At 45.2% G+C, this 27,845-nt stretch overlaps 1 protein-coding gene across 1 annotated transcript in view; it reads left to right on the top strand.

Moving 5' to 3' along the window:
• Window positions 1-27,845, top strand: part of LOC138480573 (uncharacterized) — an 878,042-nt gene that overhangs the window by 131,309 nt on the left and 718,888 nt on the right. The window contains exon 2 of the mRNA XM_069612298.1: window positions 12,475-12,554. Within this exon, the coding sequence (XP_069468399.1) occupies window positions 12,475-12,554 (80 nt within the window). The remainder of the gene's footprint in view (window positions 1-12,474; window positions 12,555-27,845) is intronic.

Here is a 27,845-nt window from a genome sequence, read left to right as displayed (position 1 = left end):
ATGCTGGAGAACAACAGTTACAGGTAAGTAACTTGTTCCTTGTTGAATACCAAGTTTTGGAGCATCACCTGTTTCCATAAATGTGTCACCCATGTCCAGAATTAATACGTTAAAATGGGTGGAGGCCAAAATGCATCCCTGCTTCAAACCACATTCAGTAGTAAGGGATGCAGATGGTAAACCTTCAAACGATAGTCTGACCTGCATTGATTTATTCGTGTGAAGATCATCAATCGGGGAGAGTAGTGAGGCTGGACATTTATAACGACTGAGTTTCTCGTAGAGTAGTTGGTGATCAATAGTCAAAGGTCACCCGGAAATCCACAAAGGCCATGTACAGTGGTTGTTTCGGAGTGTCACAATGAGACTTGAAAGTACCAAGACTGGCTGATTTGAAATGATCTCTTGTTTGCAGACAATGACCGTGAAGAGGAAGTGCCAAGTGTCATCCGCACTCAGCCCCCTGCGTAGTACCCGGAACGTTGACGCCAAAATATGTGACGTATGAAGCAAAAATAAACCAGCAGAGAGCCGCAGTTGGGCTCTGCCCAGTGCCTATCGGAATAACACCACCTATTGAAGTACCGACACCCAAGCAAACCTGGACAGTAAGGTACCCACTGAGAAATCCATATCTACAAACACGACAAAAGAACCTTTGTCAGAATGGCATACCCGAAGAAGCCAAGAAGATACTAAAGGATGCCGAATGGTGACGTCACGGAAATCAGACTGACGCACATATAGAGTATATAATAACCTAAGAATGCTGATAGAGACGAAATACCATGGATAAGTGACATCTTGAGCCTAAGGTGAAACAGTTGATTTCAAGATGAAGAAACTTATGCCATATGCATGATGAAGACATTAAGTGAACTACACATATATCTACCTCCTAAGCACTTTATAGATGAGTGAAAATCCACTACGCACATGAGCAGAATTGAATAGAGGTTACTAAAGGTCTCGAGAGGATAGGGCAGCAGCAAACAAATCAAGAATTAAAGACGGAGAGAAACCCAGCTGAAGGTAACCATGCAAAGGCGCCAAGGTAGTATCAGGCTGGAATAGGCTAGCAATGCCTGCAATTAAAGAGAAAAAATAAGCCTCCTGTTCAGCAAGGTCGAGAGAAGCCTCAGATGGTAAACAAATGGCAGAATTAAATCAAATACACAAAATCTTATGAAGTAGAGGCCGATTTCACAGTGTCCTAGTCACGTGGCGAGGCAGACAGAAAGGGATGAGACTTTCACACCTACGCATCAAGCCTTGCCATACTCAACTTTCTCAGACCAAGAAGCAGACTCAAGTCCAAACTACAAAGCAGTAATTGACACATGGCCACTGAGGTGATGAATGGTTGTAACATAAATTGGAGGGAAGCTGGGGTGCAGACTTACTCCCTGCACCTGGCTAATTATTCTGCATGCTGCTAAGCTCAAGTGGGAAAGTATTTGTGGGATCGATGCCAACCCAATCATAGTGGACCATGTAATCTAGGGTCCTATAGAGAGTAGAGCCAATGGGACGTCGTACTTTTAGTGATGTTTACAGGGGCCAGTTTGGAGGAAGGGCTTAGTTGCCCCACCTGACATTATCCAATCACCTCTCCCCGTTACCATATACAGATATAGTACCTATGTTAAAGTTACCTTCCTATAACCAATCAAGTTGCATGTTGGGCTTTTAAGATTACACGTCAATGATAACGAGTTTTTGGTATAAATGTTGTGTTTTCACTGATATTAATTGGAGTTTAAGCGAGAAAGAAGATCGAGTGATTGCTGAGGTTCATTGAACTCCCCATTTTCTGTACTTGTCATTAAACGGACTCCCTTTGCCAAACTATTGAGTTGTCATTATTATTTGATGCAAGAGTACGAATCTGCATCCCCATCTTTCTCGAGGGTGCTGCAGCTCATCTGAAAGGGCTGTTTGGAGACCCCCAGTCTCATGGGCCAGCTGGGGTCCATCCGGTTAAACCATACATTCAAAGCCCTAAGCATGATGCTGGTGGATATCTTACCAGAGGCGTCCAAAAGGGCGATCAGCCTATAGCTAACTGGATTTTGCTGATCGCCCTTTTTATAGCTTGGCAAGATGATAGGATGCCTCCACGTCTGTGGGAGGGATTGTGTGATGTTTATATGAGAACATATATTAAATAAAATTGTCGCACAAAGTTCAGGATGTTGCTTGAGTGTGTAATTTGATAAGCCGTCAGGACCTGGGGCTCTGGATTGGCTCACTTTATGTATATAGAATAAAATGTCCTCTGTCAAATTTAAGATGGAAATTCTGTATGTTATATGGTTGAGCTATACTCGAGGAGCCCACAGGATGGGCATAGAGTTGAGAGAAATGGGTTATCCAATCTCTCTCCGTGACACTGTTAGACTGCATCACCACTTGTGATTGAACTGTAGCGTATTTTAGTGCTGACCATATTTGGACCGTGTTTTTATTCTGAATCTAACGAGACTTCGTTTGTGTTCATTGATGAATTCAACCTGTTCAATGTCAATGCATTTAATATCTTCTAAGGAGTGAACGTCGGATAGAATAGCCATGACACACTGATGGTTCAAATCATATTGTGTATATGGAGCAGGCCTACAGCCGATGGTTGAAGAATATAAAGCTGGTTGTTTTATTGGTGGACAGGCTTGAACTTTCAGATTGGATTTAGGAACCTGTTTTATAGGCGATTTAGGCAATTGAGTGCATTTTGAGTCTTTGCTACTTTTTAGAGCAGTCTCAAGTAGGCGTAAAACTTCAGGAGCAATGGATGATAACATATCACCGCCAGACAGAGTTTGTTTTACTTTAGATGGATGTATAGTCATATGTGAGTCTAGTAAAGCCATACAACTGTTAATTCTTTTATAAATTCAATTTATCTTGGGTTCTGTTTTATTAGAGCTTGGCAAAGAAGGCAGAGTCTCTAGTTGGACTTTCAAACAACCAGAGTGCAAAGAGGTTCCATGAGCACTAGTCTGCACTATTGAAGAGGATGCTTTGGTGTCCTGCACCTTTGAGCTCGAAACCTAATCAGTCTACACGTACCCCCATCAAAGAGAGGGCCAAAATAATTTTGAGGCTGTTGAGCAGCCATATAGGCGTCTACTGCCTTCCTAATTTCTTGACGCCGAAGATCAATTGCATCCTACTCTTCAGTTGTATTAGGTGGGATAAGATTAAAAAGTCTTGGTTCTGGAGGCTAGGTTTGGAGCATTATCAGCAGCTTTTAAAGCAATAGCGGCTACCACTAAGTCATCAAGTGGAGCATAAGAAGGTGTGCTCAATCTAGGAGTAGTAGATGGATTAGATTTCCTAGCTTGAGCTTGTAAAGTGTATGTTTTAGACGCAGCATTTGAGGCTAGCGTTATGCCCTTTTTGGGCTGATTTGATATTTAAAAAGTTTTGTTGCTGATGTGGTAGATGGTTTTGTAGTTTTTATATTTTTTGCCCTGTGAAATGATGATCGACTTAGAAATAGTTTTAGCTTTAGCGAGATTAGAGTTTGCAGAGGAGAAGATTGTGTAAGCACATTTAGAAGGAGAAATAAGTGCTGGTTTAACTGTCATTTTGCACCTGCGAGGGTGCCAATGACTGAGATTCTACATTGTCAGCAAAAATTATTTCATCTATAAAAGGGACAGAAGAGACCACTTCACCTAGCGCAATAGATGAATACAAAACAAATGGTAATTTCTGGGAGAGTTTGAACGGAGAAGTTTGACCAAATTTGGGAACTAAATTCAGAGATGGCCCCTGCTTTCAGGCTCAAGGACAAGTCAGTTATTTTGCCAAGTCAACATTTCTGATATTTGTACCGCTTGTTTTGACAATTTATCATCAAGCGTTTCAAATTGTTTCCCTAAGGAGTGTATAGCCAGATTCATCGCATTAAGTGTAATTTCTATAAGCTTATTTTTGGACTCTGGGATAACTGGCGAAGTGGTACCAACAGGGGACACATGTGGTTTACGAGGCGTCTGTGCGGTATATGAAACCGCTAGATCTGAATTGGCTCGACTAATTTGGTGGAACAGATCAGGGGAGCAAGATCCATTTTGAGATTCGTCCCGAGCTGAGAACCAGGAACCATTAGATTCAAGGTCAATTATGGCCACATCAGAAGAAACCATATGCAATTTTCCAATAACAGCTGATGTCACAGGAGCAGTCAGCGCATTTTCCAGAACCACACTATCTGACAGACATTGTGCAAAGCCAGTACAGACTGAGGTCTAATATCGTGATGTACCTTCAAATGCATCTCGTCATTGAGAGTAGAATTAGTCATTTTGATTTATTTCCTCCGAGTTAGAAGCCGGAGCTGTTCCAAGGTCTACAAATGCGATTGTCTCGATCAAAGCCTCATTCTCATTAGTTAAAGGACACACTGGAGGCAATATGGACACATATGACTGCACCGTTTCCACAGTAGAAGAGCTGTTGGTGGCCCGAACAAAACAGCCGAATGTCAGGAGTCTTTACAGACTTATGTTGCAGAACAGAAGGCTTTCTACTTACGCAGGATAACTGAGTTGAACAGGTTTGGTTTTCCTTACGTTTCCGAAAGGAATTATCAGATAGTTTACGCTTGGTGCTTTTAGCTGGAAGGTCAGAGGTAGGCATGTCCGTTCGCAGCGTATAGATGCTATGCGGCATAAACAATGGAGGATAAAAAAAGATAGACTCAGAGCTAACCGAGGTACCAACGAACGGAACCGTCCGGCCGCAGAGCCGCGGCAAAGGGATACTTCGCTCTCGTGCGCGTGCTGGTCTTTAAAGGTTTACGCCTAAAGGGGCGGGGCTTGCAGATTGTAACTGTTTAACACAGAAAATGGCTCACAAAGGACCTATGTACTAATAACTCTCTGCCTCTATTTTGTTATAAAGTCCAGAGTACCCAATTAGCACAAGTGAATGTCTCTAGCAGCAAGGTATACCATGAAATGCAGAATGGTGAACTTGGGATCCACAGGTTGCAGAGCAGAGAGCACGCCAATGCGGTACTTCGTTGGTACTTTGTTGGTACTTCGATCTGGTGCGCAAACTTATTTCAGTGAAGGGATTTTCCATCCACCCGCACTACCTATGGTTGTGCTTGGGAATCTCCCACAAGTATGGCGGAAAGGGGACGGGACGTAGGAGTATAACAAAGTTACTCACCGTAGTGACGACCTTAATCGTAGTCCATAGTTACCTTTCCTCCATATGCCCGCCTTCCGTCCCCTCTAAAATGTGTCCCCTCTTGTTGCTTAAATGGTCTCAGACCTGGCGATAGAAAGGGACTGAAGGGCTGGGTTACGGCCACGTGCAGTGGTGCTGCGTAAAAATAAAAGTATACAAATTAAATTTTTGATGCTTTTTGACAAAAGTGCTCCGGTCCCGTCCCGAAGGACGAAATGTCCCACTAGAATGGAGGAAAGGGGACTATGGACTAGAAGTAAGGTAGTCACTACGGTGAGTAACTGTTACTCTACAATATTCACTTTCATTGGTATAACAAGTATTCCTCTTCACTGCTTACACCTCTGTAGCTTGTGGCAATGCTTGATTAATCGTCTCCAAATTGACCTCTGATATAAGGGGACGTGTTTAAACTTTGCCTTTCAATGCCCTCCTTAATGTTCCTCTGCTGCGGATAACATTTACTCCAGCTTTCCCCATATGGCTCTCTCACATGAGGATTTGTATAAGTTCTGTCTCTTCAATTTACTTGCTCGGTATTCAAAAGATTCATTTATTTGTCCATATGCCTGTCTACACGCCCTGTGCAGACTCACCAGTGTTAGTTGGTGTCTTTGGGCCGTGTCATTCTGCTGTGGTGGCAAAGCGACAGCTCCTGGGGGGCATTCTTGGCTTCGCTCACCTTCGTTGGGTTTGAGCGTCTGCTCTGCGTTCGGGTCTTGTGAAAGTGAAGGGTCTTAACTGGGCCACGCTTACACTATCCTTGCCATTGCTGTTGCACTCCCAGCAATCCCTTTGAAGTGTCTACTGCACCTCTCTCTGGCTCTTGTTATCCTTCCTCCTAATGCCACCCTCAGGATCAGGTAGCAGCTGCCTTCCCTGGCCATATGGGCGGAGGCATTAGGCTGGGGATCAGTGAAGACTATCTATAGGATTAATTACAGAGGGCTGTTATGAGCAGCCATCAAGATGGCTGCATAAGATTGAACCGGTGTGTCCTACGAATAATCCTTTCTTAAAACATCCTATTATGGGCAAACTATTGGTGCAACGTGGAGCTTATCGTCAACATTGCACCGAAAGGATGATTGTGGTGCTGATCAGTGCACCCTTCAGTAATTGCCTGTGTGACTGGGACCTGCGGCCTTGGGACACTCAGTGGTGCTGCGTGGCTGATGCTCTCCTGGCAGCAGTGCTCTAATCCTGTGAGCTCTGAGCATGGCGGCTAGTGGAGTAAATGGTTTCTCCCATCTACTGATGTGCGGCTCTGTTCACGGTGTGCCTTGGAGGGCCACTGATTCTTGCGTTACTCTGCATGGCATGGATTTCATGGCTGCATTCTCTGAGGATCATCCTAGTGAGTTTGAGTTCACTCTTGCTCGGTTCCCATTGATAATCACCTGGCACGCGGTACTGGGTTGGTTAAAACCATCCCAATAGTCCTTTGTCAGCAGGCCAGATCGCTGTTTATGTTAAGACCACCTCCCACAGCCCCTTCTCCACTCCCCTCTCGCTCCATGCTGGCACTGCCCACCTCCTCCGCTGCCCTCCTGCTCTAAGTACTGGTTGGAAGATGGCTGTGGGATGGAATTGTGAACTGTTATCATGTGGCTTCCTGTGGGAACCGGTTGGTTTTCCGCCATACAACTACATGATGCATTGTGAAACCCCTAACTTTGATGGTAAATAACAATTATCCCCTTAAGTGCAGTGCAGTTCTACTGCCATGATTAGGGAGTCAGGTAAGCAGCACAGCCTAATGGATTCCTTTACCAAACAACCAGCTGAAACTACTTCTGGAGATCAGGCCCCAACAGCTCAACATATGGTAGGAGCTTTTTTTGAACAAAATTCTCCAACTGATTTTAAAGTCCGTTTATGAAGGGCATGCACAATGATTTTGAAGCCATCAACATTAAAGTAGACGATATGGCGACCAACATCAAGTTTAACACTGAGATAATTGATCAGGAGAGGTTCTGCATCACAACTGCTGATTGGAGAAGGGTCGGACGTCATCAAGCTTGACACTACTGTTACTACATTTAACAAAGCTCTCTGATCAGTTTGATCTGGAATCTCAATCCAGATGCAATGACCTCCGGATAATCGAGTTTCTGGAGACTACCACCCAAGGGCCCATGGAAACATGTGTGGAAGATAGTTTGGGCTCTTTGCTTCAAACTGTTGTTTTTCACCATTTTCTGGTGGAGCGGACCCACCGATCATTGCGACCTATACCCAAAGTTGGCGCTCCTCGCCGCCCAATAGTGACAAGACTTGACACGGTTCAAAATTGCTGGGTGCTAGTTAACTCCTGGTTCTAGCCCTGGAGAGCCTGGTAGGTTTGATTCCCAATAGCTACCCGGAGCAATTTTTTGCCCCCAAGTCCATCTGGTGCTATACATACAGCCTGTGACATTAACTTTCTGTATTTGGGAATGTCTATGACGATGCTTTAGAACCTTCTAGAAGACACTTAAAGCATTATGGATTGTATATGGATTGTACACATAAACGTAGATTTGCGGCACGCTCTGTACTAGCTCCTAGTTCTCTAGGGTGAACTCCTGCCTCATGAAATCTCAATTTTGACCCCTGTATTGAATTAGAGACCTTTTATGAAAACTGGCTAGGGAGCGTGGCGAGGTGCCTCCTCAGTCTTACCATGTGTTTATCCTGACTCCTCCCCCTCTATGCAAGCTGCCCATACAACAGTCAATGCTGCAATGCGTTTCTTTCGTGATGGGCAAGTCTTTTAGGCAATGCTAATCCACACAAAATTAAGAATACAGCATGAGACCCGCTCATATTTCTTTACAACTCCAACTGAGGCTTTATCCTTTCATGCCACCATACTGGTGAGACACTCGCGGTCTGTAGACTCCTCCTCTGTTCTAAATTCCGGTTCGCCCTTACCTGCAAATGAGTGCAGGTGAGCTACAGCGGGCCAACATATTTTAATTCCCAACATATTCCCATTAAAGGCAACAGTTAGCTAATATTCACCTAACTAAGCCCAATGTCGTTGTAGGCCTTATGAGTTGGGCTCTCTTGTGATTGGCTCAGGTGAGCAGATCGTAGCAACCTTATGAATTATCTAAATGATTTGGTTAATATGGGCAACACTGTCAGGATGGGGAAGATGGTGAGCGTTCCGGGATGGCAGTGGGAGGCTGGGGAAGGGGGTAGTCTTTGTTCTACAATGTCGGCAAGTACTGTTACTTCGTCTGTCGGAATGTTGTACCATGTAATATTAGTACTATGTTTTTATTACAGAACAGTTAAAGCATTAATGCTATGATGCCAAACAGTTTCGTAATCCGTTCTGTTCGTTAGTGGGATTGTATGTGGCACCAATAGCTCGGTTAAAGCTAGGACGTTATATGCATATATAGAATGACATTCCCCCAAAATAGTAATGCTGCACGAGAGACGTGCAGTTTCTAATGTATCTGCAACCTTTGCTAAAAACTGGGGCAGGTATAGATACTACACAAACTACTCAAGTCAAGCACATGGGATAGTAACATTAATACATTATTCTTTACCATTTCAGTGCATCAAGAAGGTCGATCTGCAAGATAGAAATGCTATGGTTTGGGGTGTTTTTTCAAGGCACGAGGTCCTATGAAAACGATCTCAATGACCCAGCCTTCTATGAGAAAATAGTTAATATAAAGTGTCATGGGTGGAATCCATTATGTTACATGGTGGTAACTTTAACACCATTCTCAATGTTGATCTGAATCGCTGCACTGCAGGGCCCATAACTGCAATCGTTCCAGCGAGGGCTATTAACCAGATTATGTCAATCATAGAGCTGTCGTGCCTTGGAGGTGTACCAACCCTGATATCGGGGAGTTTTCATACTATTCCACTGTACACAATATGTTATCGCACATTGAATTTTAGCCGAGATATGCTCTCTTCTCAATGTTATGGACCACTGCTTGATATTGCCTTGAATATTTTCAGATCACTTACCAATATTTTTAGCCCCTTGTTTAGGTTCATGGACCCTCTCGCCTTCTCTGGAGATTTAATGCACCCTGGTTATCAGACTTGGCATTTAAACTCAGTGTGTCTGACCAAATCACATTATTTTTAAAAACCAGTCTTGAGTAGGTCTCTTAATTGAACATTATAAGAAACATTTAAAGTATTTGTCTATGGTGTTGGTTTATCGGCCACTTGTGGCTTACTAAAACATATCCGCCCGAACTATATGCTTCAGAAAGGACTATACGCACCCTAGAAAATCAATATGGTTCATCTACCTCTGAGAAAAAATCCTTGGAGATATCAACAGTGAGATCCTAAATTTCTGATCTTGAGCCGTGTGGGAAGTTTCCTATATCAATTGTCCAATTCTTGTGCAGAGATATGGTGAGGCATTAGCCTGGGTGGTCAGATCTGAATATAAGACTGTAATCTCCGGCATTAAGGACCCAAGTGGGAACATTATCACAGATTCTGGCACAGTTAACGCTTGTTTCGCACAATTCTATACACCCCTCTATGCAAACAGTGTCTAGTTCTTCAGAAGATATAAAGACCTACCTAGATGAGAATCTCCCTACCAACATTTACTGAGGCTATGATATTTGCCTTGAATGCACAGTTTTAGAAGTAAGGGCTCAGCAAACTATTGAAGACCTACCCTCCTCGCTTGGATGGCCTACCTCCGAATTTTATAAAGACTACAAATAGCTACTAGCACCCCATATGATAACGCTATGGGATGAATTAATGTAGCATGGTAGTTTTCCTCCATCCTTAAGAGATACTGTGATAACGCTACTGCTTAAACTGAATAAATCATCCATTGAACCAGTCTATCACCCACTAGCGTTGATGAATGTGGACACGAAAGTCTTTGCCGAATTAGCGATCATGTTCTCCCGTACATATCACACGTTACACCCAGACCAAACAGGCTTCATCCCTTTGTGCTCTACTGTGCTAAATTTGCATAGCCTTTAAAAACATTTTTCTTTAGACATGGTCACAGATTGACCCATAAGCTAAAGCTGTAGCTGCTACCTTCGACATGGAAAAGCATTCAATTTGGTGTTCTGGAACTACTTCTTTACGGTTTTAGAGGCTCTTAGTTTATTAAATGTGTCCAATTACTCTCTTGGTCTCCCTCTGCCAAAGTCCTAATGAGCCGTCTCCTACTATTTTCTTGGGCAGGGTAACTCATCAAGGGTTTCCCCAGTTTCTGTTACTATTTTCACTCTGTTGAACCTTTATCTGCCCTCAAATGTGCTAAACATGGATGGTGCTATCTGCGTGAATCGTACTCTACTGAGATGATTTCTATACATGTTGATGATATTCTCTGATATATCAGAGACCCCAATATTAATTTAAAACTATTATGAACGACCTCCAACAATTTGCACAGTACTTAGGGTTCCAACTAAATCCGGTTTCCTCTCACCTATGCTGCAACTCTGACCAGAGTTCTTAAGGGATTTAGATGGACCCAGTCATCTAGGTCTTATCTTGTGTCCTAATAACCAGAACACACACATTTTTGCGATGGTAGACCAGGTGCCTATTTGCTATTACTCCTACCAAAACTCCTAGTGTTGTCAAAATTACCCTTATCCATGTTTATCCCCAACTCTTTGTTAAAGGTGATAGTCCTTCCCAACACCTGTGCGTATGATCTTGTTCCTACAATGGTGCATGCACTGCCAGATTATTTCACCACATGAATATTCCTATTCCCTATAGCCAACACATCCTTCTTATGGAACTCCCCCTGACGTTGCACCAATCTTAAACAAGGGTATACAGAATGGATGGGATAGAGAAGGGTCTCTCATGTTGGGTGATATGTTTCCTGAAGATCATTTCATTACTCTAGAAGAATTCTTTGCAAGACTAGAGAAGGATCCTATTGTGACCTTACAATACTATCGTATGAGGAGCGCTTTTTAGAGTATATGGCCCACTTTCCCTTAAGACCACTAACCACATACAGCCAGACTTTATATTACAGAAAGGTAGAACCCAAAAGGTTGGTCTCATTGTATATTTTAGTGCAACATAATCGGGAGGTTTCACACTGCATGCGTTGCCTGTGGGAGTTTGATGCAGGGTACAAGTTCTCGGATGAAAACTGGAAGAATTGCTGTTTGTTGACTAAAGCGGTTTTGAATGCTAGATTTTATGTGATGCATTTCGAAATAATACACCTGCCATGGTCGCCAAGTTTACTGTTGCTGCAAATACTTGCCCTTAATGCCAGTTCTTGCCGCAAGACTTTATACATAGGTTTCTGCTCTGCCCACATGTTGCTTCCTTTTTGGTCTGATGTGGCTGATAATTTGGCTGAGACAGTGGCACCTATGAAATATTTGTTGGGTGAAATTGGAAAAAGAATCGGTTATCAAGCGCATACTCTTTAATCTACTGTGCTTAATAGACCAAAAAGTGTTTACTGAAACTATTGAAACCCAGCCGGGTCCTACACCTGTCACATGGTTACGGGACTTGACCAGCATCAATGAGCGAAAAGAGTTTTGTCCGCTTTGTTCCCTCTTCTCAGAATCCTACGTGTACATGGGAAGGCCTGCATGACCTTTATCCTTGTGTGTATTATTTGCCCACTATATAGCGAAGTTGCAATTACTCTGCTATATAGATTTTATTAATCTCATTTTAATTTGATGTATGATACCGTTCTGCTTCCATGGATACACTATGTTGAATTACAAGATTTATTGCTGACTTTAAAATGAAATTTATTAACATAAAGAATACCTTCTCCTGGGATGTGTAGCCACCATGGATCACCAAAGTCTTCCATCTTTGACCTGGCCAAGACCGGAGAGATCATGTCAGTGCCTTGGAATTAACAGCAATATTTCTCACTCTGAAAGCATTACAGACCAGTATTCAAAACAAGCCAGTGTGTGTTCGTATGGACAACTGTGTCAATGTTATACATAAACAGGGCAGCGCAAAATCCAGAAAATATCCTATTTAGTTGTTCCCAAATGTTGTCTTTCATGTGCACATAAAGTTTAGAAGTGGCTAATTGCTTTACATCCAATGGATAATCTAAAACTGCATGAAACACATTTACTTAAAATTAGGTGATTCGTATGCTCTTCTTGACTGACAAATGTAAACACAGGCTCATTGGCAAAATTAGTGTAATAATTCAACATTGACAGTAGATTAAACTGTGATAATGGATACAAATACCAATCTTCTATAATATTTGCTAATGCATGTGTTCTTCAATAATAGGCTGCTATGGCATTGTAAAAGTACCCGAAGGTCCTTGGTTTTGCAGAAAATGTGAATCACAGGAAAGAGCAGCAAAAGTGGTAGGATTTTTTTGTATTTTACATGCAACGTAATTTTTTCTAAATGTTGTTTTTATGATTGATCAAATGAAACTGGTTGTACTATAATGCAACCTAGAAATGAATCCTAAGAACAAGTGCCTGCAACACAGATTGCAATGTTTTACTGAAGCATTTGCCATAATCCTAACTAAGCACCATGGAAGTGGCTGAAGATGTGGAACATATCACCACTTGTAATTTTGGTGATATCTGCCACCAAACCCACTTTCCACCAGAAAAGAAAGTTATCATTGAAATGCAGAGCCTTGTCTGGAGAGTGATTGAGATACAACGTTGGTGAAGCAGCACCTGGAATCTCTGACCTCTTCCTCCCCAAAGTCTCTTCTCCGTCATGACATCAGGGATCGAAATTCAGATTTGATTAGCAGGAGCTAGATGCTGCTCCTGGCTATTGGCCATCACTCGATAGACAGGATCTTCCTCTTGGGAACCAGGCGTTGGCACACAGCGTGCCACAAATCTAACGCGCCCATGAGATGCACACACAATTTGTGTCCATGATGCATGTTCCATTCTGCTTTAAATGTCTCCTAGATGTGTCCTTCATTCACCATTATCCATATTACAAACCCTACAGAGTTAATATCACATATGTATGATTGTGTGCTGCCAGTTAGCCTGGGAAGTCAGAAGAAGCTCCTGGTAACGGTTGGTTTCGAGCTAACCAGCCTCTCCTAAGCTAGAAGCAGGAGCTATAAATGGCTCTCAGCAATTTCGAACCCCCGTAAGACAATTTCAAGGACAAACCAATAGATTTGCTGCTGATTGTTTAGGTAAAGCATATATGTTATGATAAAGGTTCTTAAACTGCGCACTGTTGCCACTTGCGTGGTTCTTTTACGATCTGGCGGATCTGTAAAGCAAGAGGGTAGGGGGTAAATTGGCAGGCGGATCTGTAAAGCAAGAGGGTAGGGGGTAAATTGGCAGGACTGAGTGGGGGAAAACGCGAGAGAGCTGTGATGTGCTGTTGGCAGCTCGAGTTCGGTTGACACCGTTCACTGAGTGTAGGTGTGTTTTTCGGTTGGTAACCATCATGTGTTGTGCAAGGCTATGTATGATTTGTTTCGTCGTTGTGGTGTAGTGCGGTTTTTGTGCTGTAGAGGTATGGTTGTGTTTAGTTTGGAGTTTTTTTAGTGTGGTTGGCTAGTGGTGATACCCTATTCTGGACCGTCCGTTTGTGGCTGTATCCCTTCCCCTGTCGTATATTCTGGTGTGCTACACTTACTCCTAAGTTGTGTGCAGGAGAGTGGGTCCTCCTTGGGCTGTATCGTCCCCTCTTCTAAACCCAGGTGCTCTGCAATGAACAGCCCCAGGGGTTCCTCGAGGTTGGGATGTGTTCCCTGTGGTCCATCCGTTCCAAGATCGATTCCAGTCTGTCCCCCAAGGCCCTCGTTCAGTGGTCCAATTAAATCGGGCCCATCTCTTACACCTATTTCCTTTTTGACCCTCTATAGGGACGGGTACACCTAGGTTTCCTTTCCATTCGGACTGCTCTCTTCTTCTCTGCATCCCACTCCTGCCCGGGTTACTCCCCAGGCCTTCTCAGATGTGTGTTCTTTTCATGGTGTGTTGGTGGTAATTTGTTTTCGTCCAGTTCAGAGGTGAAGAGCCAGGTTTTATAGCCTCTGGTACTTAAGTGCAAACTCCTTTTCTTTACCCTGCATTTAGTTTAGCATGGTACCAGCCTGAAGCTTGAAATCCTAGGCACACAAGATCCTTCAGCGCCTTCCAGTATTTGTAACCGCGAGATTGGGGAATGGTCACATCCGGTCCACCTGCCTTTCTCAGCCACGATTCAGAGGTTGTGCCTCAGCAGGATTGGGTTGCCTCCAAAGTTTGGATTCATGTGGCTCATCTGAAAGTTGATTGCCTACTTCTGTTCGTTGCTGTGCCCCTCCATCTGCATCTTCAGGATATGCTAGCTTGCTGTTTGCCTGGCATTTTCCAACGTTTCCACCTTTTCTTTTTAGCTCGGCTATTGTTTTCTAGGAAAGTGCTAGAATTTCTTGTGAGTTGAACTGAGTGACTGCCCAATCTCCTGCACCATCTCTTGCATCAAATATTTATATTTTGTATTTATTTAGTTTATATAGCGCTTTCATCCAAAGCGCTTTTCCATCCTTATTTCCATCCAATATTTCCATCCTGATATCCAGTTCCACTAGCCAATTGTCAGTTGTAACACTTTAATTAAGGACGACCTGCAATTAAAGAATCCGTGACCTTTCTACTTGACACCCCAGATCGTGTTCCCCCTTCCAACCACCTCCTCTTTCTTACTTCTCTTGGAATCAGACCTGTTGTGTTCGGGTAAGAAGATGTCTTTTAGGGACTTGTGGTACCTCTACGTCCTATTAATATTTGCCTCTACTTTGTTACAAGACTGGAGTATAACAATTCTTTTAAAGTCTAAAAAAAAACAGAGGTGCATTTGTGGCCACACCAAGCTTCCCCCCCTGTCCCTTGTTAAACCTCAATCTTGCCTTGCGTGTCTAAGCCTGTTGGGCAGAAACCTGTTTAGTTCCCTTAGGGACCACTGCAAAAAGTTTAAGACTACAGGTGTTAGCAGTAAGCCCAATTGGTTGCAGTCTGTAGCACCCAGATTTACCTGGTAGCTGTGGCTGAGCAGTCGGACTTCTCTCAAGAAGAGTTAGGCAGTATGTAGAGTATATACAGTAGGGCTAAAAATACAGTAGTACAAGCAAACACTGACCAGAGCTTTGGTATAAAAGTATATAATTATTTATTTAAAAACACTTGAAAAAATACACTGGCACTAATATGTCAAGCAAGTTCAAACACAGTCACTAGAAATATATATATATATACACCTCCTTAATTAATTATTTGACAAGTCTAGGTTAAAGAACACCACCTATTATCAACACAGAGGTGAGCCCTTAACCAAGATGGCACTCCAATAATTCGTTTAAAAAGGGAGAGAAAAGGCAGAGTATGGAAAGAACACAGTACCAACACTTTTAAGTACCCACAGATAGTTAGAAAAGGCAGGATCTATTGTAGAGCAAAAAAGTTCATAGGCCAGCCCCACTCTTGGAGAGAGCAAGGCGGAATGTGCCCAAGATCACACAGTTGAAGTACACTTCCTAGAGTTGACTCAACAAGGCAGAGGAAGAGACTCTACAGAAAGGTCTCAGCTTCGTACCGACTTACGGTACCACCTTGTTTGACACGAAGATAGAACTATATAAGTTTGTTCGTAAACTTAAAGTCTTCTTTAACGAGTTGGAGACACAAGAAAGTCCGACCGAGATTCCAGACTTTCAAGAATTTAGAGTCAAAAGTGGGTTTGTTCCACCCATTACAGTACCATCCATAGAAATATTCCAGAGACTAGTCACTCGGGACCTTGAACGTATCAGCTACAGAAATCCTCCGTACAGGAACTTAAAACCACACGAGATGAGATTGATTAGAGACCTGTTTAGTGACAAGAGTATTACCATTCGTCCTGCAGATAAGGGAGGAGCCTTGGTTATTCAGAATACATGTGACTATGATGCTGAATGTAGAAGACAGCTCCAAGACCAGACTACATATGCTAGTTTGGACCATGACCCCACCCTTTCGATTAAACAGAATTTGAAGAGCCTCCTAGATAAAGCATTTGAATTGGATTGGATCAACGAGCATACACAAAAATTTCTCTCGAAAGAACATCCTAGAATACCTAATTTCTATACGCTGCCAAAAATCCATAAAGATGCCATCAAACCACCAGGTAGACCAATTGTTGCAGGGATAGAGAGCATCAACCAACCTTTAGGGATTTATATAGATTTCTTCCTACAGCCATTGATACAAGAGACCAACACCTACACAAGGGATACCACCCACTTCCTGCAAAAGCTTAGCTCATTGACACCTTTGCCTGAAGATCTGTTGTTTACTATAGACGTGAAGAGTTTATACACCTCTATACCCCACGACCTGGGAATGGGGGCTGTAGAATGGCTGTTACTGAAAGCACCCGAGATACGGGCCCAGAAGGAATTCATACTGGCATTATTACAATTCATTGCTGAGAACTCCTATTTTCAATATGGCAACCATTTTTTTCTACAAACTGCAGGGACTTCAATGGGAGCTACCATGGCACCCTCATATGCCAACAGTTTCATGTATAAATTTGAAACGGACCATGTATTGAATAAACAGGAATGGAACAAGGACATCCGCATCTGGACGAGATACATAGACGACATCTTTGGAATTTGGAAAGGAACCAGAGAGTCTTTTGAAACATTTTTTGTGTATCTAAACAGCATCGACCAAAGGGTACAGTTCACTAGAGAGATCTCAGATGAAATCATAACATTCCTTGATGTACAAGTCAGAAAACAACTCACTATCTACAGCACTTCACTGTTTCGGAAAGAGACTGATCGGAATAATCTCCTGCACCGACTCAGCTTCCATCAGCCGAGCCTACTGAAGAATCTACCGTACAGCCAATTACTTAGGGTCAAGAAAATAGTGAGTGATCCTGAAGACTACAGAATGCAACAGATGGAAATGAAAGAAACATTTCTGGCCCGGGGATATAAGCAGGGTGAACTCGATCTGGCATCTGACAGAGTTGATGCCATATCACGAGAGACTCTATTATCAGAACAGAATCCCAAAAGTAAGAAAGAATTGAAGTCACCAGTATTTGTATCCAAGTTCTCTACGCAAAGTAACAAAATCAAGAAAACTATTATGAAGCATTGGGAGATTTTCAAGAATGATATTCGAGTTCAAGATATTTTTAGTGAAAGACCAATCTTTGCATACCAACGCAGTAGGAACCTAAGGGATGAATTGGTGCAGACGAAACCTACAGTCAGGGAACCTATGACACAGCGAACTGGGACATATCCTTGTTTACAGTGTGTCAACTGTAATTTTGTTATTAAAGGAAACTCCATTAACCATCCAAGGAAGGGGCAGAAGATTATGCTTAAGACTTTTGCTACATGTGACAGTAGTAATATCATCTACGGCATTAAATGCCCGTGTGGGAAATTTTATGTGGGACAGTCAACCCGAACAGCTAAATTGAGGTGGGGTGAACACCGATCTTGTATTCGTAATGCAAACATTAATTCAGCTGTGGCACGACATTGGATGGCCAATGGACATAACGTGTCCCAAATAAAATTTGTAATTTTGGAAGCTTTAACCAAGAACAGCCCTCATGAGGATTTATGCCAACGTTTGAGTCGCAGAGAGACATATTGGATTGACAAACTTGGCAGTCTGGCACCCAATGGGTTAAATGAGGAGATCAACTTCCACTGTTTTCTCTAATTGTTTTTTCTAATTGTTTTCTTACATTGCATTTAGCATCATTTGGTTTAGATTGACACCAGTACGTATATGACCTGAATGTTGAGGGTCACTTGAATGTATATGAACAAGAGATGTTTCCCATGTTTAAAAGATGTCCTGCATGCTGCGCATCCTGGAGTTCCCCCAGGACCCGAGGTGCCGTCTGTCTAGACGACACCACTAGCGGCATTAAGGCACATACTATTAATATAAGGTACAGCCCTAGGGTTGCTCCCTAGGCTCCATCCATCCTACTTAGGTACGTTCATAATTAGTATAGCCTCATCTGAGGTGCTCATATAACAGCCATTACTTTTATCCAAATGGGTTCATTCAATCTTAGTATTTTTTCTATGTCCATGGATGACAGATTACTTATTTCATTTTTGATTCTTAGGCGATGACTTTTATCATTACTGCCCCAGGAGGTCCAGTAATTAGATATTTTGATCATATTGAGTTTATTGATCAGTTCTCGGACACGGATCACGGCTCGTGTTCATAGAGCCGTGATCACGTGTCTTACACAACTGAGTTGCTTGGCTGCGCACCGATGCAAGGAGGACATTCTGCCTTCAATCACGTGTCTTATTAAACTAGGTTGCTCGGCAACGCGCCGATGCAACAAAGACAGTCTGCTTTGAGCAGACGCTGAGAGAACTTCTCCGCTTCGTTCTTTACATATGGTGAGTTACAATTCACGCCTGTTTATTTCTATTTAGCGTTTAGCTACACTTTGAATAGGTCCTTTATATATATTCACTTTACCATTCACAGCACCTACTCGCCGTACACGGTGGAGCAGCCTGACCTCTGAAACATAGATTTCGCCATTACTCACCTACATCAGGTAATGGACCCGATTCCCTCCATTTTGTTATAGGATAACTTTACTTGCCTTTGTACTGATTTGTTTCTTATTTTATATCTTTTGACCTGCCTTCTGATCCGGCTCATTACATTGTCGGGTATGTGTTTACCTTCATATTTTTTCAACTATTTGGATGATGATTGTTCATACTGATATTTATATACTTACGTTGTTTCTAATGTGGGAATTATTCTATATTGGATATTAATCTTGGGATGGTTGGCACAATTGCATGTGAATGTTATGTGTTTATTGTTTTAGACTTGCCCTCATGAATGAATTTGTTATATTCCGAAATGCATTGGCACAAAAATAAGTCTTCAGATAGAGTGATTTATGGCAATCTCTTCCTCACGAAGAACAATTTTGGTGGCTACTAGTCACTTCTTTCTATAAAATAATTTTTAACATTGAAAAATCACTATATATTTGACTTTTGTATTTTTTCAAGAATTGGATCGAAGGAACTATACATAGTGAAATTACAACTAATATAAAACCCAGCATGGGATTCCAGAGAGCGGCTGTATGATTGGGTTTTCACCTAATCTTTGTTTCTTGCTGATCGTTGACCTGCCGTATCTGCGATTCATGAGAGACAAGGTTCTACTAATACTCACTTTATCCCGAAAGTGCCTTCAGAGTTTCACAAACACGCTACGATTGCCTTGCCCTCGTGCTAAGACGACCATGCCGGCGGAAAGAGCTCTGCGTTCACTAGCCGTCAAGAGGGCCTTGAAGTTTTATCTCAACCGTACTCAGGGCTTCAGGAAGTCGAGAAAGCGGTTTGTGGCTTTTGGTCCCTCCAACAAGGGGCAGTCTATTTCCAAGCAAGGACTTTCCCGTTGGGTCTCCTCTACAGTTTCCTTTTGTCACGGGAAGGCTGGCGAGCCTTTGAGGGGCACTCCTAAGGCCCATTCTACAAGGTCCACAGCATTGTCGGCGCTATGGGCAGGTATATCGCCCAGTGACATTTGCCAGGCAGCATCTTGGGCGGTGCTGCATACCTTCACCAGACACTACTGTCTGGGACAGCAACATGTGAAAATGTGCAGGTGGGACGGGCGGTCCTCCAATGCCTGTTTCAATAAAGTAGGCCCTGCAGCATCCAGGGTTTGTAATACTTTATCACTTGCTGGTTTTGTTATCATGCATGTTCTTAGTGCTCATGGCTGTGGCCTGGGGCATGGGGTTAGTTTGTCTGTCATGCACCTCCAGTTTTTCATACTGCTATATAATCTATTCACAGCATGTAAATTCATGAAAGATCCAATGCTGGAGAAGGGAGTAGTTTCTTACCTCTAACTCCATTTCTCCAGTGTTGGTATCTTTCATGAATTCACAGGCGCCCACCGGCCGACCCTGCAGGCAAACCTTGGTTCGGGTGTGTCCTACTTTGTGGGTTAAAATCTGAAGGGAAGCTGGGGGGCGGGGCTATTTATACCAGACGTCCTATTGGTGTAACCTAAAGCACCCAAGAAAGACGTCGATAGGACACTAAGGTGTCGATGTTTTTCATAGCAAAACGCTAGGTTAAAGTTACCAAGGTTTCCCAGCCCGACAGGAAATATTCACAGCATGTGAATTACGAAGAGATTATGCGCCTCAGTGCGGAGGGGCTTTGGAATCACTCCGCACTGAGGCGCATAATCTCTTTGTCTGACACTGGGGCTTTGGCGTCGTGCACATCAAACAGACGACCCGCGAGGCGAATGCTTTGAGACGCCTGATCGCTACTGTGCGGTCCTGTCCAGTCCCTGCTTACAATTTTAAAGACAAGGCAATAACACCTACGCCCAGGAAGGGGACTCGCACATGAGAGCGAGTATTTTTTTCCCGCTGAAAGCCCGCCCAAGGGACCAGTTACTACCCTCCCCGCGGCAGAAGAGGTGCACATCAATACAGAGTCGCCGTTTTTCCAATTCCTTACTTCAAAGGCACACTGTGGTACACATAGATTGGACCACTCTATATGAAACCTTGGAGTTTCACCAGAGATCACCTAATTTGCCACGGGTGCTAGCCTCTGTCAGAAAACTGTGCAGCATTGTTACACTGACACAGCAATACACACATAGAACATTCTACCTTTTGAAGGTTTATCCGTCCTGATGAAGGCCCGCCCAAGAAAGGCTTAAAACTGCAACCCACTAGGGCCGAAACACTTTTGTGTAGACCTCTTTCAACCTCAGTGCTTTGTATAGCACTATTCTCATTTTTCAACGTTGTGTGGTGTATTCACATTGTATGATTGTGACCCCTGTTTTGTCATTAGAGTAGTAGGCCATGTATTCATTAGAATGTTTGTATTTCTGCTTGAGTCCCATGTAGCTCGATATTCTATGTACTTCAACATTTAGCACTGACTGCATTTTTGTTTGTTCATTGTAATGTTCAATGTTGTGTATCTAATTAGACCACTAGGTCTTGTCTTTTCACAAGAAAAGGTCATGTACCATTTCAGAGATGTCTTTTGTACTAGAGAGTACAACTTCTTGGGTTTTGTGAATGGGACACATTGACCCCGTTTGTTTTTGTTTTTTTCCGAGCATAGGGGACGGGGCATCCCTGTTTCGTACCTCTTCGTATTGGGAACTGCTCTGACACGAATCTGCTGGTGCGTACTCAAGCCACCGGGCTGGAATAGAGCATCCGGACCCATCTCAGGAAAGTATCGAAGCCTCTTAGGGATGCAAGCAGCCCCTCCCATTTGACTGAGTCGAAGGCTTTGATGGCATCTAGTGCCACCACTGCGCAGCCCTCTGGCCAATTCCATGTTCTGTCAATAATTGCGTGCAATCGCCTCTGATTTTTTTTTTCTCTTGCTCTCCCTGCAACATAGCCGGTTTGGTCCTGGTGTACTTAAGACCCAATCGCTCTCTTCAGTGTCTCTGCTAGTACTGCAGTGAGAATTTTATTATCTTGGTTAATGAGTGATATCGGTCGGTACGATTCGCAGAGATTCCCGTCCTTGCCGAGTTTCAGAATTGGGAGTATGATGGATTCGTCCATGCTATGGGATAGTCTCCCAATTACGTACTCTTTGTCTAGAGTTGGGAGTAATTTTGGGGCCACCTCGTCCATCAATACCTTGTAAACCTCTGCTGGCAGGCCATCCCCCCCACCTGCAGTCTTGCCTGGGAAGCATGGCTATTGCCTCCCGTAATTAGTCAATGGTGAACAACACGTCCAGCATCTTTCTTTTCTACGCTTAGGGTGCGCAGGCCAATATCGGTTAGGGTCTCTCCCATTTCTTGGTCTTTGACATCTCCCGAGTCATCGTATAGGGCCCTGGAAAAAGTCTGGAAGGTCTCATTAATTTCCCTTTGGGACCTCCACTTCTCTCTGCATTTGTCTGTTATTTCAATAATCTGTTTCCTATTGTCTATGCCTCTAGTTAACCAGGCTCCCTCTGCCATCACCTCTGTAGGCTCTGGTGTCTCTGCCTGATGCTGTGACCTAGGTGTCTTGGAGGAGGCCCCCCCCCACCCCCCGAAGGTGAGTTTTCGTTGTTTTATCAGTCTCCCCCATGTTGCGGGAGGACCACCTCGGATCCCGGACAGTTTGTGAGGAATACTCTGAGGGGCCCGGAATCAGGGCAGCTGCAGAACCTCACGGGGCTCGACGCCATAGATGGGCTTGATCGGGTTTCCCAACGCAAAACTCACCGACGCTCTGATTGTGCATTGCGCTCCAGTAAGTTCAAAATGGAGTCATTTCGTGGGGACTCGCGGTGTCCGAGAGGCTCTGCCGGTGCCGCAATGTGGTCCCAGGCGGCAAGGGAGGGCAACAGCTAGACAAACTCAAAACCCCTTCCCCCTTCCCTCCCGTTCCAGGAGAGGGAGGAGGCTACGGGTCACGCCGTGCCGGCAGGTATATTATAGATGCCGCGCTCTTATCGGCAGAGTATCCGGGAGGGTCCTTCCCTAGGGTGCCCCTACCCTGCAAGTTCAATCTCTAGAGCCAGTCCCACCTCTGTCTTCTTGGGCCTGCCAGCGCCCCTGTCCACTCCGACTACCCTGTCCATCAGTACCAGAGCCACGTCCGCCTTCTGTTCTTCTCCGTATCGAGACCACTCACCCCGCTGTCTTAAGTGCGGGGAGGGATCACAGGCCAAGTATCCCTGCCTCTAATTCTTTCCTGACCACTGCACTATCCGGCCACCCGACCCGAGATTCGCTCATGCCTGGAGCAGACTCCAAACTGCCTCTGCTCCCTAGCTGTGCAGTGTCATGCAATGGAAGCACTGCCATCCCCTTAGGCCAGGACAGCTTGCCCTCCTGCATCTCCTCCAGCATGCAGGCCCACGACCCGCTGGGTGTCGCTCCCACCACCGGCTCCGTTGACCAGACCATCTGGGGATTCTGATGGGGATCTCTGTTCTGGGGGTGGACGCCCATCTGCCTCCGCCATCGGGCCGTGTCTCACTGCTCCCCAGGGCTCTCTGGGCCTCCCGGAGACGTTGCAGCCCCTTTGTGGGGTTGGGGGAGGCGCCGCATTGGTATTCCTCCTGGGGGTGAGGATGAGCCGCTTCGCTGCCCCCCACAGCGGCTTACCTACTCTGCCCGGGCCGTCAGGTAGCTGTGACCTGTGTGACCGGCCTCGGGGGCAGGCTCCAAACTGCCTCTGCTCTCGGGACGGCTGCGTAACCCTGGGGGCACTCCCTACTCACCGCCGCCCGGGCCGTGTCTTCCTTTGCGTTCCTCCTCACTGCCTTCAGACGTGTCCCGCTCGAGCGGGCGCTGCAAATTTCTTCACGCCACCAGCAAAGCCGGTCCTGGAACGCCTACCACCGTGTGCCAACTCCTCCTCACGCCGGCACCTCAGACGAGGCTGCAGTCTGGGCACAGCAGGATCCCCTGCTGCGCCATATTTCGGAGTGCAGGAGGGGGCCTCCAGCTGCTTCCAGTCGCACCACGCTGCTGGTCGGGCTGCCTCAGAAGCTGTTATTTTGTTAGCATTAATGCAGAGCTCAGCAATAGACCGCCATCTTGGTCGGGCTCTCTAGCGCCCTCCGGAGTCTTTGTATTCAATGGTCCCCATTGGCCTCACTTTCTCCAGGATATCGGCCTTGTCCCTATAGTGTAGCTTAGCCAGCACCAAGTGGGGCCCCTTTGCGCCACCTACTGCTCAGTGCACCCGGTCCAGGGTCACATGTTCACCTTCCTTAGACCCTAGTATCCTCCATATAATATCCTGGATTTTCCTTTCGAGTCCAGCCATCGATTTCCCTCTCCTTTTCTTAGAGACCAAAAAAAAGGTGGTTGTTGTGCCTCTCTATTTTCAATGTTGTCCACTTTGAACCCTAGATCCACCTCTCTTTTTTTCAGTGTCCCGGAGACGGACCTCCATCTGTGATTCCAGCACCCCTGAAGAGGTTTGATTTGCTTCCACCCCATCCAGCCGCTCTTCCAGCATGAACACCTTCGTCGACAGGTGGCCACTTTCGTCCACAAAGTCTGTGCGCATTCCGCAAATTTCCTCCAGGATCATCTGGATGTCGCTTTTGATGGTGCCAATCTCCGTGGAACATGGGTGGGTTCCACCATCAGCCTTTTCTTCACTGTAGCCTGTGGTGGGTCTTTGCCCCTCCACTTCGCTCCCTGTGCTGCCCTTTGCTGGAGCGTCCCACCAGCTCACCGTCCACATCTGGGGACTCCTGTGTCTGTTTCCCAGCTCCTATGTGCTGCTCCTGCTCATGCTTCCTTTATGGGACCCGAGGAGCCGGGCTGCGCCTTTCCGTTAGTTACTCCTCTCTGCCCGCATCGCTCTCCTGTGCCCCTTCTCCCCTGGGGTGCTGGTCGCTTTGCCGCGTTCTTTGCACCCTGACTGCCAGTTCTCCCTCCTTTCGGGGCCCCTGCAGCCAGGCCCTCTATTCCACTCTGCCACTACCAGTAATAGCTCGGCAGCTCCAGGCTTACCCCCGCTGCTCTCACTGAGAGCCTGCTGCTGTCTGCCTCTCGGTTCCCATGCCCTACCTCCTGGCTCTAGTGAGAGGGCTCCCCCTCACTTGGATCTTAGAACCTGCTTACCAGTGTTTCCGGTGGGTTGGTGGGTGATTGGCTGCTCGATCCCAGGTCCTCTTGTCTGCTGCTCTGGGCTTCCTCGTTGCAGCCCAGCTGCACCACAGCTCTCAGGTCATCCTGCCCAGGGATTTGCCGCCATTGTATTCCTCAAGGGCCGAACAACCTCCGCATTGTCCTTCAATGTTGCTCCTCGGACGGCACAGGTTGCAGCAGTCTCAGCCCGCCCCCTAAGGCTTCTCGGCCTTGCAGCCCACTGCACTGCTCACAGAGTGGGCCTCACGTTTCGAAGACTCTGTTCACTTGTGCCACGGACTCTGGACACTTCTTCCTCAGTCGAACGGCGCTGCTACACTTGCACTGGCAGGGGACCCTGACAGCGTGGTTCCCGGGATGCCAACTCTGCAATAACTCTGCACTTATCTGGGACAGGGGCCTGAGCGATACGATCAGCAGTCCATCTTGCCTGAGCCCCCTGGTGGCCTCGCAGACCTCCTTTTTATCCAGAAACCTGTGTACCAGTACTAGCCTCCCTTCTGCATCTGTGTGGACTCTTATTCTCTGGAAGGGCACTGTGAGGGCTATCCAGATAAGGACTCCTCTTGCGTAAGTGGAATATGCTGCTCCGAATCCTTTCTCTCCTTAACACTTGGGACTGTTTTGTCGGTGTGAGGTGGGTCTCCTGTAATAGAGCTATCTAGATCCCTTTGTGTTGCAAGTATGTCGCCACCCTTACTCTCTTACCGTAACTATTTATCCCCCTAACATTCCAGGAGGAGATTTTAAGTGTCTTGCCCCTCCCCAGCAGGTTTAACTACGGAATTTGAAGTCTTGCAATTAGAGTTCCTGATTCCCTACTCCTTTGCCCTCCTAGTTGGACTGTGCTTTTAATGTCATGTATATACTTTCTCATCTTCATGCCTGTGGGCTCCTCAGGTGTCCTCTTTCCTCTCCGGCATCTGTTCCATCTGTGTCCATCCATGTCCATCCACTTCCTGGCTTTCAAAGAACATGGACTTCTCCTTGTATATCATTTTTAGTTTTGCTGGGTACAGGAGCATGTACTTTATGCCTTGGCGTCGCAGTCTCTCTTTTGTCGGGATAAACTGTCGTCTGGACTTGAATGGTATAAGTATAACCTGGGTAAATCGCCAGTGTGCTGATCCGCTACAAAACTCTCCTCCCATCCTAGAGAAGGCCAAGATAATTTCCTTGTCCCGGTAATTTAATATTTTGGCTACAATGGGCCGAGGGTGTGCTCCTGGAGGAGGTTTCGTCGTCGGCTCTCTGTGGGCCCTTTCCACTGTAAATTCTTGTGTTAACATTCCGGGTCCTATTTCCTGGAGGAACATGTTTTCTATGTACGTGGTGGGGTCTCTGCCCTCTGCCTCCTCGGGTGACCCCAGAATCCTAATGTTGATTCTTCTCGCCCTTCACTCTGCAACTTCCGCTCTATCCTGAAGCAGTCGAACCTTCATCTTCAATTCACGGACCATATCTTGCAGTTCTTTAGAAGAGGCTGAGACGCTCTCTAGTTTCTTTTGTGTCCCCCACGCACATCCTGTCTCAAAATGCCCACATCAATCTTTACTTCTCCTATGTGTGTTTACATTGACGCCCTCGCCTCTAGGATTCTGTTGTCCGCGCTCTCTTGGTGAGGCCCTTGGTTATTTTCCATCGAGTGTTCATCTAAAGGCTTAGATTCTAGTCTTTGATCAGTCTTTTTGACAAACGATTCCATTGTGGTTTGTTTCGGCTGCACCAAGTACTTCTTTCTACCTCCTTCCGGCATCTGTCTTCTGTGCATGTTATAAGCTTTTCCAAAAGTGGCGTGGCTGAGGGCAACCCTCCTCCATATTCACCAGAAGCTGCGTTTAAAAAATATATATATATATTTTTAGAGTGCTTGACATTACAAAAAAAAGAGACCGCATTGACAGGAGTAGGTACATTACATTTTGGTAATAACTCCAGTCATTGAAACGTTATGAGCAGTGACTTGGATACAACAAAGGGATATGGGGGGGGGAATCGCTAATCAATTGGCGAGCACTCGATATGCGGATACGCTTGAGTTGATAACAAGTAATTGCAGAGGGGGGGGGGGGCATATGTCTATAGGTTTGAAGTTCACAGGTTGCAGTGAGGACCAGTGCACTTCCATGTCCGATGCCCATGCAACAGCCTGCAGCCACAGTTGGGCAGGTGGGGCGTAGCCACGACATCAACACACAACGGATTGCTAACAGCATACCAAGGCATGCCAGTCTGTGAAAGCTGCGCTGTAATTGTTTAAATTGATGGAATAAGCAGTTGGAGAGGTTAGGCTCTATAGTGCAGTTGAATATATGACATGACATCACACATCCCATTCTAGTATTCGGCTAATCTTGGGCAGCTCCAAAGCATGTGGAAATATCCTGCCGTGTCTGTGTGGCACCTGGGGCACAGGGCAGAGTGGGTGTGTGAAAAGAGATGTAGCCTGGCTGGGATGTAGTGGAATCTGTGTAGTACTTTAAACTGCATTAGCCGAAATCTGGAGTGGAGGGATACACCACGGGTCTGTAGGCACATGGATTCCCAGATGTTGTCAGTAAAGTTTGTCTAGGTCCCTCGCCCAGGCCTCCTGACATCTAACCATGGGTTTGCTGCCACGGCATTGCAACAGGTCGTATAATGTCACCACCCGAAACTGTGTAGAGGTTCCTCTCATGATAGTGAGTGACATTTTCTTAGTTGCTCAACGGAGCCCAGCGTATTGTAGCCAACGCGAGGATAGTGTATGTAGGGACCCTGGTAGGCCTTGAAACGTGATAAAGGATTCCACTATATATATATACACCAGACGAAGCCCGAGTAGGGTGAAACGCGTTGTTCCTTTTTTGTGGTAAACTGCTGCTGCCTTCCTTGTCCATGTACTTTTAATTAATAAAGGACTCTTTGGCTGCACGGCAAACACTGATTGTCTGTGGATTTGTACGAAATATTGAGTTTTTCATCACGAGCATATATTTCCTGAGG

Source organism: Ambystoma mexicanum, chromosome 5p (assembly GCF_040938575.1).
Source record: "Ambystoma mexicanum isolate Mex_15411 chromosome 5p, UKY_AmexF1_1, whole genome shotgun sequence".
NCBI lineage: Eukaryota > Metazoa > Chordata > Amphibia > Caudata > Ambystomatidae > Ambystoma > Ambystoma mexicanum.
Note: the sequence above shows the minus strand (reverse complement) of the source record. Positions and strands in the feature narration are given on the sequence as shown.